Source organism: Rhinatrema bivittatum, chromosome 3, assembly GCF_901001135.1.
Source record: "Rhinatrema bivittatum chromosome 3, aRhiBiv1.1, whole genome shotgun sequence".
In the NCBI taxonomy this organism is placed as follows: domain Eukaryota; kingdom Metazoa; phylum Chordata; class Amphibia; order Gymnophiona; family Rhinatrematidae; genus Rhinatrema; species Rhinatrema bivittatum.
Window position 1 is genome coordinate 54,715,299 of NC_042617.1, and position 17,659 is coordinate 54,732,957.

General features: G+C 47.2%; 1 protein-coding gene across 2 annotated transcripts in view; it reads left to right on the forward strand.

Annotated features, from left to right (window-relative positions):
* NEK2 (NIMA related kinase 2) overlaps positions 1-17,659 on the forward strand; it is a 163,423-nt gene that overhangs the window by 26,298 nt on the left and 119,466 nt on the right. For both annotated transcript variants that reach the window (XM_029593258.1, XM_029593257.1), the window contains exon 3: positions 7,794-8,034. In XM_029593258.1, the coding sequence (XP_029449118.1) occupies positions 7,794-8,034 (241 nt within the window). The remainder of the gene's footprint in view (positions 1-7,793; positions 8,035-17,659) is intronic.

The window sequence follows — 17,659 nt, forward strand, 5'->3', positions numbered from 1 at the left end:
TGGGGAACTCCTTGGCAACAGATAACCAAAAACTGTCTAAAGGAAGATCAGCAAAGTTTAGCTTTAAACCGCGATCTTGCTTCAGTTCAATGAGTTCCTCTTGCTCCTTTAAAGTCATGTCCTTTCCAGCAACGGATAATGAACTGTATGGGTCCCTAACCCAGTCAAGGCATTCTGTGAAGGCTGAAGAGAAATAAAACGACAATTTCTCCTCAAGAGTTTTCAAATGTCTGCCAATCACCTCGCACATTGCAGCAGTGTTGCCATCATGCAGTTTCTCGGTGAGCGGGAACATCTGAAGGTTGCCACCCTGAACATGTTGTTGCCAGAGCTGCACCTTTAAACGGAATCCGTTCATTTTATCAGTGCTTGTAAGCAGGTTTTCATTTCGGCCTTGCATCCGTGTGTTCAGTTCATTCAGATATTGAAATATATCAGCCAGGTATGCCAGCTTTGTACACCACTCATCACTTGCAAGCAGCTTTGAAAAATCGGACCTCTCGTTTGTCAGAAATATTTTAAGTTCCTCTCGCAACTCATACACACGGGCCAGCACTTTGCCGCGTGACAGCCACCGGACCTCCGTGTGGAGCAATAAGATTTTATGTTCCGCTTCCATTTCTGTACACAAAGACGCAAATAAGCGACATCGCAAAGGTCGCATCTTCACAAAGTTCACTATGCGCACAACATCATCCAACACAGGAACTAGATCTGCTGGTAAGGTCTTTGCAACGAGGGCCTCACGGTGCAAGAAACAGTGGGTAACAAGAACATCTGGGTTTCTTTCTTTAACCCTACTTACAAAGCCTTTGATGCGCCCGACCATGGCTGCGGCTCCATCAGTGCAGACACCTGTGCAGTTTTCCCATGTAAGCCCACTTTTATCAAGATATTCCGATGTGACCTGGAATATTACCTCTCCTGTTGATTTTTCTGGCAGTGCCTTGCAAAATAGGAAGTTTTCTCTAATGGCTTCTCCATCCACAAAACGCACATTGGCCAACAGCTGACAATGTCCACTGATATCCGTCGACTCATCAAGTTGCAAGGCAAATTTCTTACTGATGCGCACCTTTTCCAAAACAACTGTTTCAATGTCAGCAGACATATCATCAATCCGTCTGGAAATTGTGTTATCAGAGAGAGGCACTTTAGCTATCTCTTTGGCTGCATCAGGGCCAAGCATCTCATTTACAATAGCTTTACAAGCTGGTAGTATTAATGTTTCTGCCACAGTGTGAGACTTTTTTTTGATTTAGCTATGAGTTCAGCAACAAGGTAGCTAGCTTTGAGGGCTCTCTCATTTACCTGTGTGCTTTTTCTCAAAAAAGTTGCTTCTTTCTCATTGTTTGTACGTAAGCGTACAAAATACTCCATCGGCTTGTTTTGAACGGAAGAGTGTTTCGTTTGGAGATGGCGTTTAAGCTTGCTTGGCACCATGGCGCTATTGGATAGCTTCTCACCACACACCAAGCACAGTGGTGTTGGTGCTGTCGCATCCCCAGTGAAAGTAAATCCAAATGAAAGATAGCTTTCACTGTATTGCCTTGAGCTCACCGTCTTGTCTTTTTTCTTTTGTCGACCTCTCATACTAGGGCCTTCATCTAGGTCAGAATTGTGTCCAGGGTCCTGTTCGGCATTTGCCTTTTCCATTCTCAAATACTTCTCCATCACTGCTGAGAGAGTGTGCGCAGCCACACACTAAAATAGAAGAGTATTACATTATCTGCCACACTTAAAGGACCTCTGCCAAGCATATACTGCAATATAAAGGGGTACAATGAGAAATACTATGGTCATGAGGCCAGAGTACAAGTACCAGCTCGGTGATGTCATTAAGTCGCGCGAGCATTCAAAGCTCGCGCATGTGTTATTGTACACGGCTCCTACACTGTAGGAAGCGTGACTGCGCATCGTAGGGGAACAAAACACAGGGGCAGGGCCGGTGCAAGGGTATTAGGCGCCCTAGGCGAAACGTCAGCTATGCCGCCCCCCCCCCCCCGCCTCCACACACAATTAACTTACATTGTGCATTAATGAAAATAACGAATTCTGTATTTATAACAGAACACTTATTTGACATTTTTATGCCATGTAAACCATTGAGATGATTTGTCTTATCGACGGTATAGAAACTCTTTTATAAATAAATAAAAAAAAATATATAAAATAAACATAAACCAAAGCTATACTTGTTGCTCAAACAAAAAAAGCAGACACATCACATAATATTAAATAATTAAAATGGCAGTCAATCAAGAAAAATGAACTTAAAAAGCCATCTTTACTTACCCCCTCCAGCAGCTCTCTTACTCTTCTTCCATGCAGGCTGTAGTACACACCAGAAGCAGCAGTAGTGGCTAAGCTCTATACCAGGGGTCAGGAACCTTTTTGGCTGAGAGAGCCATAAACGCCACATATTTTAAAATGTAATTCCATGAGAGCCATACAATATGTTTAAAACTAAATACAAGTAAATGTGTGCATTTTATGTAAGATCACACTTTTAAAGTACAATAAGTCTCTGAAAATATTACACCAGGCCTTAAGACACCAATACATCTCCTATTAGGAAAACGGACCAAGTCAGGCTGCTATAGAGTCCTACACAGAAACAACACGCCAGCAGAAAACCTCACCTGAATCACGTGCTGTCCCTCACCTAACATAGAATAAAGAGACCAAAACGCATAACAAGAAGCATGCAGAAAAAACTGAATTGGAAACTGCAACAAGCCAGAGTCTCTGTATGCAGTGTAACAAAGGAAAAAAGAAACATCACCCATCCTTATAAAACAAATCAAGAAATATAAAATCATCAGCAGTAAAACTGTACTAACAAAAAGAACATATTTCGAAACAGCTGATGAGTGGAATATCCAATAATTAAAAACTCATATAAAACATTTCCAGATACCAACAAAATATTTAAAAATAGCAGACACAAAGACCCAGTAATGAAAAATAATAAGGATACAAAAATTTTTTTGCTCTGCATACCTGGGAACATTTGATATCCAGGTGTCCTGAGATTGTTCTGAATTAGCAGGAGGTGGGGTGGTTTGCTTGGAACTTTCTCCTCTCTGTCACATACCAGCGCTCTCTCTCACACTGGCTCTCAATGACACACCTATACACACATGCTCTCAGTACTCACATATATACATGTTTTTTCTCTCTCATATAGGCTCTTAATTACACATTTACACACATGCTGTCTATCTTTTCACGCTTACACACACACACAGGCTTTCAATCACATAAATACGTGCTGTCTTTTTCTCTCACACACACTCTCATTCACATGCTTACAAACATGTCCTCTCTTTCTCTCATTTACACACAGGCTCTCAATCACATACTCACATGCTCCATCACCTAAACCAGCTGTCAATCAGACACAGACACACATGATCTCTCTCTTACTTATACATACACATGATTTCTCTCACACACAAAGGATCTCAATCATACACACATACTCTTTCACACAAACTTACACATACAGGTTCCCAATGGTAAACTTACATTCATGCTCTCTCTCTCACAGGCAGGCTCTCAATCACAGACATACTCTCTTTCACATACACAGGCTCTCAATCATTCACATACATGCAATCTCTCACTCACACACACAGGATCTCAAACACACATGCTTGCTCGTTCATTCACTATCTCTCTCCCCCCACCCCGGGAACTAGCAGCAGCCTCCTCCCAACGCTAACCTCTTCATTTTCAGCCCTCGTGGAGGCGGAGTCCCATCGGCCGCGGTTGAAACTCCATTTTCCTCCGAGCCGCGCTGCAGTCTTCTTCCCGTCGGACACTAGCGTGGCCTCTTCTTCCCGCGCAGGCACCGGCGTGCTCTCTTCTTCCCGCGGCCCGGAAGAGGAAGTGGAGAGCATCGGGTGCCTGCGCGGGAAGACTCCTGCGCAGGCACCCGGCTGACTCCAGTCGTGCCCGGCGTGCTCTCTTCTCCTCCCCCCCCCCCCCGGAAGAGGAAGTGGAGAGCATCGGGTGCCTGCGCGGAAGAAGAGACCACACTAGCGTGGTCTCTTCTTCCCGCGCAGGCACCCGATGCTCTCCACTTCCTCTTCCAGACCGCGGGGGGGGGGGGCGGGAAGAAGAGAGCACGCCCGGTGCCGCTGACTCCAGCTGTCCTGCCGCGTTCCGCCCGGGCTGACAGCAAAGGACTCACATGCTTGAAAGCGCGGCTCTCTTAATTTTACCGGGGCAGTGCCGCCCCCGGGAAGCTGGCGCCCTAGCCTAGGCGACCGCCTAGTTCGCCTAGTGCTTCCGCCGGCCCTGCACAGGGGGCACTATAGTTTGGGGAACTTTCCCCGCGGCACACTGGTTGAAAATCACTGCTCTAAATCATCAATTTTCTCAGCACTCACCAGAGCCGCTTTTTCCAGGTCCGCTACTTTCCTTTCCAGGGCTCCAGTATCATCTTCCACGAGGGCAACCCTGCCCTCCACCTGCTCAATCCGGGCATCAAAGTCTGTAATGGAGGCGCGCACCTCAGCAATTTGCTCTGATAATTGGTGCAGCCAGATATCCAAGGCTGCGACAACTGCCTGTGATATTTTCTCCTCTAAGGAGTCGGCGGGTGGGTCGTCCTCTGCGTTTGCGGCAGCCATTTTGGGATCCGGGGGTCTTGACCGATCTTTATCTTTGCGCACCAGCCGAGACGCCATAAGGTAAGAATATGATTTGCACCGCTACGCTGGAACAGTGAAGCCGGACCTTCCAAAAAAAACAAAACGCTGAGAAGACTCAAAATTGAGGGATGGTGGAGGATTTACCCGGGGCGATGGCCGGAGCTCAGGCGCCGAGCAGCTGCTGAGCTCACCACATCACGTGTCCCCTCAGTTAGACACTTTTTTAAGTGCATACTCCCCCCCCCAATCGGCTCGGGCTACCTTCTCACCCCCCCAGCTGCAACCCCCAAACCATAACAGCAACCAAAACCTAGGGCCGGGCGGGTGGGTATCGACGTCCAGGCGCACGGCAGGTAAGCAGCAAAATGCTGCCGGATCACAGAATCCACCCACAACTCCTCCCACTCCCGACTGCCCCGGCTACAAGGGAACCAATAGGTTCCCTAGGAATCCCGAGGTTTGAAAATAAACCTCCTCACACCTCCCCCCCCCCCCCCCCCCCTTGCCTACTCCTGTAGCACGCCCCTGATACGGGCAGCCGCAGCTTCCCCCAACTGTAACACCCCGGCTTGCCAGGGAAAGGCCTGGCACCATATTACGTTGGCCAGCCGGGTACAAGACCCACTTGACCTTGCAGACTGGGTGTTGCTCTTGCCAAGCATTCCTTTAGCTAGCATACTGTATTGAATACCACTATGTGTTTGGTCTTCAAATCACTCTATTAAGGCTCAAATGAAAGCTATGTCTATCTCGCAGGTTCACCCAAGAGCCATTTCAATTGAAGACATGCAGAGCTGCAATTTGGTCATTGGTTCACACATTTATGTCCCACTACTATCTGGACAATCTCCTCTAGAAATGACAGCTTGGGTAAGCAGTTTGTACAGCCTGTTCACCCAGTAGTTCTCTCCATGGGATATTTTATTTAATAAAGGCTCAGCTGCAAGCCTTAGCTTGGGACTCCCCACATATCATGGTTAATTCAGCACTGCTAGTTTATTGGAGGAGAGCAAACTTGCTTACTGCAGGATGAACTAGCCATGAGCCTCCCTGGAGAGTTACCTACCTAGCTAAAGTTAAGCTCTACAATTGACTGAGGGGCCCACAAGGCAGCATGTGTGCAGAAGTAAAACTTTACTGAGCTAGAGAGGTTCATTCTGTACTGAATTATTATCCAAGGGTCTTTGCTAATTCATCCTGCTGTCTACAGAGACCCTCCATTCAGGGCTGGCGGAAGTGCTAGGCTTGGCCCAGGGCACTGACCATTAGGGGACACGAGCAGAAGCGGCAAAGAGGAGTGGGGATTTGAATCTCCACTCTTTGTCGCTGCTCAAGGCTGTGACCTGGGGGTGGGGGAGCAGCAGAAGGTGCCTAGGGTGCCTAATCCCCCTTGCACTGGCCCTTTCTTCATTCATGGTAAGCAAACTTGTTTTTTGTAACCTTGCTCTCCAGCCTGCTTGGTGAGAGAGTATGTCACACTTAATGCTGCTGAGACTGACCAGAACTCTGGTTCATTGGGGGTGGAGGGGAGATAACACTTCTAAAACCTTGAGGATCAGGATAACAGTTCAAACGATAACTCTTTGCAACCCTGATTAGTAGTCAATCAAACAAAAATTTACTGACAAAATATGGAATTGGCTGAGATGACGACGTTCAGAATTTTTTTCAGTATAAAACACAACTGATGCATACAGCTTCCTGGGGTCCTTTTTGGCTTTTTGCCTCCAGGACTACTTTAAGTACAGATGGAATCTTCTGTTGTATCTGTAATCTTTAGTCAGTCAAGAAGACTCTTGTCTCTGTTTAGGATGACAGGACTCCTTGAGTTGTGACCACTTTGCTTCTTGATAGATTCAGGCACCAAATATACTTTTCTGGGCCCCTGGACTTGAAACCCTACTTTCTTCAACTTCTCTCATTCCTTCCACAGCAGGTCAGTCACAAGCAGAAGCTGCATATCTTCCACTCCTCTTTTTCACCATTTATTTCATCTTTCTTCTAAATGCCCCCTAGAGATCCTATATTTAACATTAAAAACATTTCCCATTTGTATTGGGATATGCAAATACTCTGAGGGACCTACAGATACTTGACATTGAACTATGTTCATAATTTCAAAAACAGCATGCTAATTGCAATATAAATACACTTAAGTGAAAGTACCCATAGCAGGCATTAAGAATTTCCTTTGCTGATTTCCAGATGCTCCAAAGCAATCATATCTATGCAGGGGTAGACAATTATTAACCTGGAGTACCGCAAACAGCTTTGGTTTTCAGGACACTCATAACAAAAATGCAAGAGATTTGCATGTAGTGTAGGCAAATATACCTTCTGCATATTCATTGTGGATATTCTGAAAACCAGACCTGTTTGTAGCACTCCAGGACAAATGTTGCTAACCCCTGAACTATAGCAAGGGCAATTTCCTGATTATGCATACTGCTAAATGTTTAAACTACTTAATTGTGGCAAGACTCAACAGTCTTCTATTATGTTTAATACTGACCGAATCTGGCTGCTGATTGGACAGTATCAAGGCTACATTGTCAATGCTTTACTTTACTTAATGTTAGGGTAAACACCATCCATATTGGGATGCAGTGAATGCTGTTGCATGCGATCGATGGGGTGACCTTGCTACAAAGAGCTTATAATCTAAATGGAATGTATGGGAGATATATGGGATAAGAGGGTGAGATTCCAGGCCATAAATAACTTTATATAAGCTATTTGAATTTTCTTAGCGATCAGACAGATGAATTCAGAACCAGTGGGTTATGTACCTCTACCAGAAGATGGAGGCGGACAAAGCTGACATCATAGAATATATACCCCTGCAGTGACATCAGTAGGAATAGGAGATTGGGCCTTGGGTTAGGGGTGGACATTGTTATGATGTTGGCAGGAAGAAGAGTGGAAAGAGCATTTTTTTTTTAATTAAATTTTTTTTTTTTTAAGTATATGGATAACTAAGTGACATAAAGGACCTGATTTGCTAAGGTTGTGTGTTTTTTTTTTTTTTTTTGTTTTTTTTTTCTCTTATGGAACAAGACCTTGCTGAATCGGGCCCTTAATAGTAAAACTTTAGAGTTTAAACCATATTGTAATAATGAACTCTTTCCTTAGACAATACTTGGATGAAGATTTTATTCTCCGTGTCTTTGCTCAGCTGGTATCTGCTTTAAAGGATTGCCACAGAAGGAGTGATGGAAGCCGCACTGTACTTCATCGGGACCTGAAACCAGCTAATATTTTTCTAGATGCCAAACAGAATGTGAAACTTGGAGATTTTGGATTGGCCAGAATTTTGCACCATGACACCAGTTTTGCCAAAACATTTGTTGGCACACCATATTATATGTCTCCGGTATGTATTAGATTGATTTACTGAAGGAGGACTATGCAGATTAAAGTTTGCAATATTGTAAATGTCTTTTAAATTAAAATAACTTTGCTTTAAATATCCATGTAGTAGGCTCCACTGTCAGAAACAATTTCCTACAAGTTAGAATATCTCAGTGTTGAAGATAGAGGTAACCGGTAGAGGAAATGTCTTTTGTTGAAATGAAAGAAGGATTATAAAATCCATGACATTTCCTCCTCTTCCTCCTAACTCAAGTGCTATCTGCCAAGTTCTGTTAAAGCCTGTTGGAATTCATTAGAGCTGGTGTCTGACAAACTTTATTTTCTATATGTTTAATTAGAATCCCTAAACTTTCCCTAAATTGGTTTGTATGGATATCAAGAAGCTGTTGTATTAAATTAAGCAACAGAATATAAACTATATTTTAACTTTTTTTTTTTTTTTCTTCTGCATTCTGGCAGGTCAATCCCCACCAATTGGGTTATGCACCTTTACCAGCAGATGGAGACAGAGCAAAAGCTGATGTCACGGATATATAGTCCCGCCCCAACATCAGCCAGCTGGTATTCTCAGTCTCCAGCAGATGGTGGACATGCATTTCCCTACTGGGGATTGCCTGTGAGCAAGAAATTAAAGAAAGGAAGAAAAGTACAAAAGGAGACAATGGGAAGATGAGACTTTTTATTTCTCACAGGACAAGCAGGATGGTTGTCCTCACAAATGGGTGACATCGAGGATGGAGCCCACCACGGAAAACTTCTGTCAAAGTTTAAACAGAACTTTGACTGGCCCCTACTGGGCATGCCCAGCAAGGCACTGACCCTGCAGCCAGCAGGGGTCTCCCTTCAGTCTTCTTTTTTCCGCGCAGCAGTTGCCACGCGGTGAAAGGAGCTCTCTTACCACGTTCCTGACAGGAATTCGGTATTTTTCTTTCCGAAGAAAATTTGCCCCTCAGGGGTCTCCCTTCGACAAATTTTTGTCACCTCCGCGGAAACCGGTAAGTTTTTGCCCTTTTTTCTTCGACTACCGTCGAATTTGGCCCTCAAGGCCTGTTGGCAATTACCGAGCCCGCGACTAAATTTGGCCCTAAGCCATGGCGACGGGGTTCCGTCGATGCCCGGATTGTACCCGGACTATGTCAATCACAGACCCCCATAGGGTTTGTGTTTTGTGTTTGGGTAGTGAGCATGATGTCCTGACTTGCACCAAATGTGCCCTAATGACACCTAAGGGTCGCAAAGCCAGGATGGAGAAGATGGGGCTCCTCTTCCATGCACCCACCCCAACGCCATCGATAGCATCGACGTCATCGGAACCGGCACCGTCGAAGTTGCACCACCATCGTCAACCCTCCGGTGACCGTCCACCATCGATGACTTCTCGGCCGTCGACTCCTGTCCCCTCCCCGGATGGGCGAGGAGACCGGAAGGACAAGCATCGCCATCGACGGCACAAGTCTCGGCCTGTCGAGGATCCACAGTCATCGACCTCTGAACAAGCCGAGCCACCGACTAAGAGGCCTCGTTCAGACTTGGCACCGTCCACGTCTCGTTCGCAGGCATCGAGGAAACCCTCACCCTCTCGGGGTGTGGGAGCCGTGGTCCCTCCGGCTCTGCCTCAGCCTCCCTCTCCCGTTGAGCCGGGTATTGTTACCCCTGGTCTCCGGGCAGAACTGGACCGGCTGGTCCAGGAGGCCATCGAGAAAGCGATGCAAAGATTCCAACCTCCATTGGCACCGTCTCCGGCACCGATTCCGGCTCCGCCACCGGCATCGACCCCGGCACCGACTCCGCCACCGAGGAAGGAACCGACCACCGAACCTTTGGTGGAAGCGCTGGCACCGCTACTACAACGTATGGAGGCACTTGTACATGCCCTCCCATCGATGATTCCAGTAGCACCGACAGCGCCATCGTCTCCGACTGGATTTTCATCGGCGGGAGAAAACACCGTTCCTGATTCCCCCTTCCGGGGTGGTCCCATCGGTGCCTTCTCGTATATCTCCACCGATTTATCCTTTGGCTCCATCGGTTCCAAGACCGGCACCGACTCCATCGGCAGCACCGAAACCCTCGATGCCGTTCCCAGTACCGATTGTACCACCGGTTCCTCCAAGGTTTCCTTCGATGCCTTCGGATCCTCAACCAGGTCCATCGGGGCTTCAACCCCCAAGTGATCCCTATGATACCTGGGGTGATGATACATCTTCTGACACAGATTTACCATCACCGCCTTCTCCTACAGAGAGTAGAAAAAGATCTCCTCCAGAGGATCTCTCCTTTATTAATTTTGTAAAGGAGATGTCCGAAATTGTACCTTTTCAGCTGCAATCTGAGACCGATGACAGACACCAGATAATGGAACTGCTTCAATTTTTGGACGCTCCAAAAATCATCGCTTCCATCCCCATTCACCAGGTGTTTCTCGATCTCTTAAAGAAAAACTGGGAATCTCCTTCATCTGTATCACCAGTTAACAAGAAGGCTGACTCCACATACCTTGTCCAGTCAGCACCAGGCTTTCAAAAGCCTCAACTGGATCATCGCTCTGTTGTGGTGGAGTCCGCACAAAGAAAAGCCAAGCGTCTCAAGCCACACTCCTCCACTCCGCCGGTCAAGGACAATAAATTCCTAGACAGTGTGGGACGGAAAGTGTACCATGGAGCTATGCTGATTTCTCGCATAGCCTCATATCAACTCTACATGACGCAATATAACAGAGCCATCCTTAAACAGATGCAAGATTTTGCTGACACATTACCTGACCAATACCAGCCACAGCTTCAGGCCCTTCTTAACAAAGGGTTTGAAGCGGGGAAGCACGAGATCAGAACAGCTTATGACATCTTCGATGTCTCCACAAAGGTTTCAGCTACTGCCATCTCGGCCAGACGTTGGGCTTGGTTAAAGTCATCCAACCTTCGCCCAGAGGTCCAGGATCGTTTAGCGGATTTACCCTGCTTAGGGGACAATTTGTTTGGAGAACAAATTCAGCAAATAGTAGCTGAATTGAAAGATCACCACGAGACGTTGAAACAACTTTCTTCTGTTCCGTCTGAGGTTTCCTCCAAACAACCACTTAAGAAGGACTCAAAGAAGTCGTTCTTTCGGCCACGCCGTTACTACCCTCCATCGGCCAGGCCTCGTCCAGCTCGATCCTCTACTAGGCCTCAGCCGCGTCAGCCTAGGAAACAAAGGCCTACTGTAGCCCCTCCTCCTGGGCCTGCGGCTGGCCTTTGACTCCCCTGTAGGGAACACATGCCAAACCCCTCTTCCAGACATTCCTGTAGGAGGTCGACTGTACCATTTTCTACAACCTTGGTTGCAGATCACCTCAGATCAGTGGGTGCTAACAATTATCGCACAGGGTTACCACCTCAACTTCATAACTCTTCCGACAGACTCCCCGCCTCTTCAAGCGTGGAGTCTATCCACCCATTTGGCTCAATTACAACAGGAAGTGTCTCTTCTTCTGCAATCAAATGCTATAGAACCCGTTCCTCCCTCTCAACGAGGCAAGGGATTCTATTCCAGATACTTCCTAATACCAAAGAAATCAGGGGGACTACGTCCCATTTTGGACCTTCGAGCCCTCAACAAATACCTTCAAAAAGAGAAGTTCAAAATGGTAACCCTAGGCGCGCTGCTCCCTCTGCTACAAAGAGGGGATTGGCTGTGCTCTCTCGACCTCAAGGACGCTTATACCCACATTGCGATCACACAATCCCATCGCAAATATCTGCGGTTTCTCGTAGGCCACGACCATTATCAATACCGTGTCCTACCTTTCGGTCTGGCTTCTGCCCCACGAGTCTTTACCAAATGTCTCGTAGTGGTAGCAGCATTCTTAAGGAAGGAAGGTGTCCACGTCTACCCCTACCTGGACGATTGGCTAATCAGGGCCTCCACCCAACAGATAGCTCAATCCTCCCTAAAATTGACAATTCAAACACTCCTTTCCTTAGGGTTTCTTGTCAATTACGAGAAATCTTGCTTAGTCCCGTCTCAAACCTTATTCTTCATTGGAGCAGACTTGGACACCTTACAGGCAAAGGCTTACCTTCCTCTTCAGAGGGTCCACACCCTAATGTCCCTGGCTCGCCAGCTCCAGTCTCAGAACACTGCCACGGCTCGCCAGTTCCTCATTCTCCTAGGACACATGGCATCCTCGGTTCAAGTCACTCCCATGACCCGACTAGCCATGAGAGTAACACAATGGACTCTACGACACCAATGGATTCAAGCTTTTCAGCCTCTGTCCTCCATAGTCACAGTCACACAAGCGCTGCGCCTATCCTTAACCTGGTGGACGACTCAGGTCAACCTCCTTCAGGGCTTACCTTTTCTTCCACCGGATCCGCAAGTAATCCTAACCACCGACGCTTCTCACATCGGTTGGGGAGCCCATGTGGACGACTTTCAAACCCAGATCAATTTCCTGGAACTTTGAGCAATCCGCTATGCGCTCCGCACTTTCAAAGATCATCTCTTTCATCAGATAATCTTAATCCAGACGGACAACCAAGTGGCCATGTGGTACATAAACAAGCAGGGAGGCACAGGCTCCTTCCTTCTGTATCAGGAAGCTGCGCAGATCTGGGCGGAAGCCCTCTCCCACTCCATGTACCTCAGGGCCACTTACCTGCCGGGAGTAGACAATGTATTGGCAGACCAGCTGAGCCGTGTCTTCCACCCACACGAGTGGTCACTCGATCCTCTGGTAGCGACCTCTCTGTTTCACAAGTGGGGTTCTCCCCGCATAGACCTCTTTGCGTCCCCTCAGAACCACAAAGTGGACGATTACTGCTCTCTCATTCGGAGCCAGCACTCTCGGCCGAGGGATGCATTCTCCCTCAAGTGGACAACCGGTCTGCTCTATGCATTCCCTCCACTCCCTCTTGTGTCAAAGACTCTCGTGAAGCTACGCCAGGACGGAGGAACCATGATCCTGATAGCACCTTACTGGCCACGCCAAGTATGGTTTCCAATACTCCAGGATCTCTCCATCCGCAGGCACATTCCTCTGGGAAAGGACCCGCATCTGCTCACTCAAAACGACGGATGCCTCCTCCATCCCAACCTCCAAGCCTTGTCCCTGACGGCATGGATGTTGAAAGGTTAGTCCTTCAACCATTTAACCTTTCAGATTCCGTTTCTCGGGTCCTGATAGCTTCACGAAAGCCTTCCACAAGAAAGTCTTACTCATACAAATGGAAAAGGTACACATCATGGTGCACTTCTCAGTCCCTTGATCCCCTTTCCTGTCCAATCTCCAAATTCTTGGACTATTTATGGCATCTCTCTGAATCAGGTCTTAAAACCTCTTCTATCAGAATGCATGTTAGTGCGGTAGCCGCCTTCCATAAGGGTATTGGGGGTAATCCTATTTCAGTGCAACCCCTAGTAACACGCTTTCTTAAGGGCTTGCTCCATCTAAAGCCACCCTTGCGTCCTCCGGCCCCATCCTGGGACCTTAACCTGGTTCTTGGTCGTCTAATGAAACCTCCTTTCGAACCTCTGCACTCCTGTGACTTGAAATATCTCACTTGGAAAGTGTTATTCCTTTTGGCTGTTACTTCAGCTCGCAGGGTTAGTGAATTACAGGCCCTAGTTACCTATCCGCCTTACACTAAGCTCCTGCAGGACCGGGCGGTACTCCGCACTCACCCTAAATTTTTACCTAAGGTAGTTTCGGAGTTTCATATCAATCAATCTATCGTACTACCTATCTTTTTTCCCAGGCCCCACTCAAACTCTGGAGAGCAGACCCTGCATACCCTAGACTGTAAACGGGCTCTAGCTTTTTACCTAGACCGTACAGTTTCCCACAGGAAGAGCACTCAATTATTCGTCTCTTTCCATCCTAATAAGTTGGGACAACCTGTGGGTAAGCAGGCTCTTTCTTCCTGGTTGGCGGACTGCATTTCTTTTTGCTATGAGCAAGCTGGCATTCCTTTCAAGACCGTGTTAAAGCACACTCTGTGAGGGCCATGGCGACGTCAGTGGCACACCTTCGATCGGTGCCGCTTCCTGACATCTGCAAAGCTGCAACCTGGAGTTCTCTCCATACTTTTGCAGCCCATTATTGTTTGGACAAGGCTGGAAGACAGGACTCCATCTTCGGCCAGTCTGTCTTGCGTAACCTTTTTCCAACCTGATGTACCAACACCCTTCCACCTACCCGGTTGGGTGCGGATGCCCTTTCCCAAATTTCTCCTCACTTATTGTGCCTGCTGCACACCGTTGGGTACATTTGGTGCAAGTCGGGACATCCTCAGCTCGGTACTTACCCATTTGTGAGGACAACCATCCTGCTTGTCCTGTGAGAAAGCAAATGTTGCTTACCTGATGTAACAGGTGTTCTCACAGGACAGCAGGATGTTAGTCCTCACGAAACCCGCCCGCCTCCCCGCGGTGTTGGGTTCATTTTATTCTTACTTTCTAGGCACTGCCTGTAGCTTTGAAAATCAGACTGAAGGGAGACCCCTGCTGGCTGCAGGGTCAGTGCCTTGCTGGGCATGCCCAGTAGGGGCCAGTCAAAGTTCTGTTTAAACTTTGACAGAAGTTTTCCGTGGTGGGCTCCATCCTCGATGTCACCCATTTGTGAGGACTAACATCCTGCTGTCCTGTGAGAACACCTGTTACATCAGGTAAGCAACATTTGCTATAGCACAGCTTGCCTTCTGAGGTGATACCATTCAGTCCCTCTCTCAATAGAGTGCCTTCAGTCCGGTAGCCTTGGGTTGCATGAATTTTAAAATTTTAATTAGCAATTGCAGGCCGAGAGAGGCTTGGCAGTGAAGGCTTTCGCCCTCTTCCCCCCCCCCCCCCCCCCCTTTTTACTGCTTGTTTTTTCCTCTGCATTTGGTCTTCCCACTCACGTCCCACGGGAGTTCTGTGAGGTGTGGCGGTGGTTCAGGCACGACAGGTTGAACAGCTTTTTGGATAGGCTCCACTCTCAGGCTTCTTGTTTGGCACATGGTAGGCCATGAGGGGGAGTTTGTACTGACTGAGTGCAGTACAACCATGGCATCGCCAGTAAAGAAGTCGAAGTGCTTATCTATGTGTTATGTGCCACATCAGGGCAATACAGTCGGAGCTTTCTTCAAGCCTGTGTCAGCACTGCCTGGATGCTTGTGGGGATTTACCTCCTGATTTTGCTGGCAATGGTCCATCTCCTCTGAGGGGAACGGGACAGAGGGAGACATGAAACAGATGTCCCCTCCGGTTGATCCGCAGGCTGAGTTGTCAGGAGAAATTTTGTGCTCAGGATGTCAGATTCGGGCCTATGGGACCTGGAATGGACCTGTTGTCCTTTTCGTGGGTGGAATTCTTCCAGGGAGTACAGACATTTCTACAGGGGCGGTCTTCTGAACTGACATTACCTATTAGTTTAGGTCCATGCGCTCAGTTTTCTCCTTTGCCTGCCACCTCTGTCCACGGTCGTAGCACAGCGTGGCCTGACAAGGTTCGAATGCAGGTGGATCAAGATGTCACTGATGAAGGGGAGATTCCCCCAGATTTGGAGCTGCATAAAACTCTCTTCATTTCTTTCATAGGGATGAGTTGCCGAGCTTGATCTCTCAGACTTTGAAGACACTTGGAACGGCTGGGACTGACTCTTTGGGTGCAGAAGGAGGACCCCATTTTGGTCACCCTATGCAAGGCCTCATGTCTTTCCTGGATGCAATTCAAGAGTTGCTTGGTCTGGAATGGAGTTCCCCAGAGGCAGGCTTATACCCCTTGGATCCACAGGTCAGAGAGCAGTTGTCTTTCCCTAAGGTGCATGCTTTGACATGTTCTGTCACAAAATAAACCACCATTCTGGTAGGTAAGGGTGCAGCACTGAAGGATGTTCAGGATAGAAGAATTGAAGCTTTCCAACAGAAAGCCTTTTAGGCAGTGGTGATGAATTTACAAATTGCTTCTTGTGCCTGGTAGCTCAGGCAACCTTGTATCTTTCTCAAGAATGTGGTAGCACTGCTTCCGATAAAGGACTTATGGTAGAGCCTGGGTCTGCCTTCTTAGCTGATTTGGGCTGTGATCTAGTTCACAAAGCCTCCAGAGAAGTTGCTTCTGTCATTGTGGCCACCTATCTCGCTCTTATCACAGGTGGGTCCAGATAATTTCGGCAGTGAAGGCTTTCACCCCCCCACCCCCCTCTTTACTGGGTCCTCAGTGGTTTGAAACAGGTATGCTCTAAAATTTCTTTGCATTCCTCCGGAAGCCTTAATTAGCTCCATGCAACTCTCCTCAGAAGAGGGTAGAAGTGGAAGCTAAATTACAAAGGCTTTTGGACCTGACAGCTGTGATTCCCGTTCCAAAATCGCAGCAACATATGGGCCATTATTCCATTTATTTTATCATACCCAAGAGAGGATCTTTTCAACCCATACTGGATCTCAAGGGTGTCTGTCGACATTTGCGAGTCACAGATTTCAGAATGGAAACGTTGCAATCTTTCATAATGGTGGTTCAAGCAGGGGAATACTTCATGTCTCTGGATCTGACTGAGGTATACCTGCATATTCCCATTCGCTGGGAAAATCAACGGTTCCTTGTTTGTCATTCTGTATCATGATTACCAGTTTCAGGCCTTTCCTTTTGGGCTGGCCACAGTACCCAGCTCTTTTCCAAGGTCATGTGGTAGTAGTGGCGGTCATACACACAGACTGCATTCTAGTTCACCCCTATTTGGACTGGTTGATACAAGCCAAGAGCGTGGAAGAGTCTCTCTATGCTTCTCACAAGGTGGTTTCGTTACTACAGGAACTAGGCTGTGTGGTGAATCTGGCCAAGAGCAATTTGCAGCCAACTCAGACTCTGGAGTATCTTGGGGTTCACTCTGATACAAAGTGGGACAGTGTATTTCTACCAGAGACTCGAATCCAAAGATTGATGGCTCGAGTTCTAACCCTGATGAACAATGTTAGTCTGTGTAGTCTTACCTGCAGATCCTGGTGTTTATGGCTGCCGCATTGGAAGTAGTTCCCTGGGCAAGGGCACATATGCTAACTCTTCAACATCTGTTGCTTTATTCACCCCATTCAAAAAAATAAAGTAGGAGATTTGTGAGGCAAGACTTCCCTTGGGTAAATCCTATGCTAGCTGTGTCCCATTTAAACCATGTCTAAATGTTTTGTGACTTTATTTTTTAACAGTTTCCATGATTTTTCCCAGCACTGAAGTCAGGCTCACCGGTCTCATTAGGACATGCATTGGTGGTAAATTCTCTTTTCGTTAGTAGGGCTATTGTGTCTGGTAGTAGGGAGAGTTTGTTACTGAGGTGACACCAGAAAAAAAAAAAAATATATATATATTTATATATATATATATATTTATATTTTTTTTTCTATGGAAGTCACAGAACTATACCATGAGGCTGCGTTTACTATTGGAAGTGAGGTCTCAGTTGAACTGGTGGTGGTTATAGGCAGATCATCTTGGGAAGGGAGTTTCCCTGGAGATGACAGATGCAAGCCTTCTGGGCTTGGGGTGCTCACTGTGTCAGGAGTTGATGGTACAAGGTCACTGGAATGTGGCAGTGGAACATCAGCAGATTGGAAGCATGGGCAGTTTGGTTAGCATGCTTGCAGTTCACAGAGCATCTAAAGGCTCAGACGGTCCAA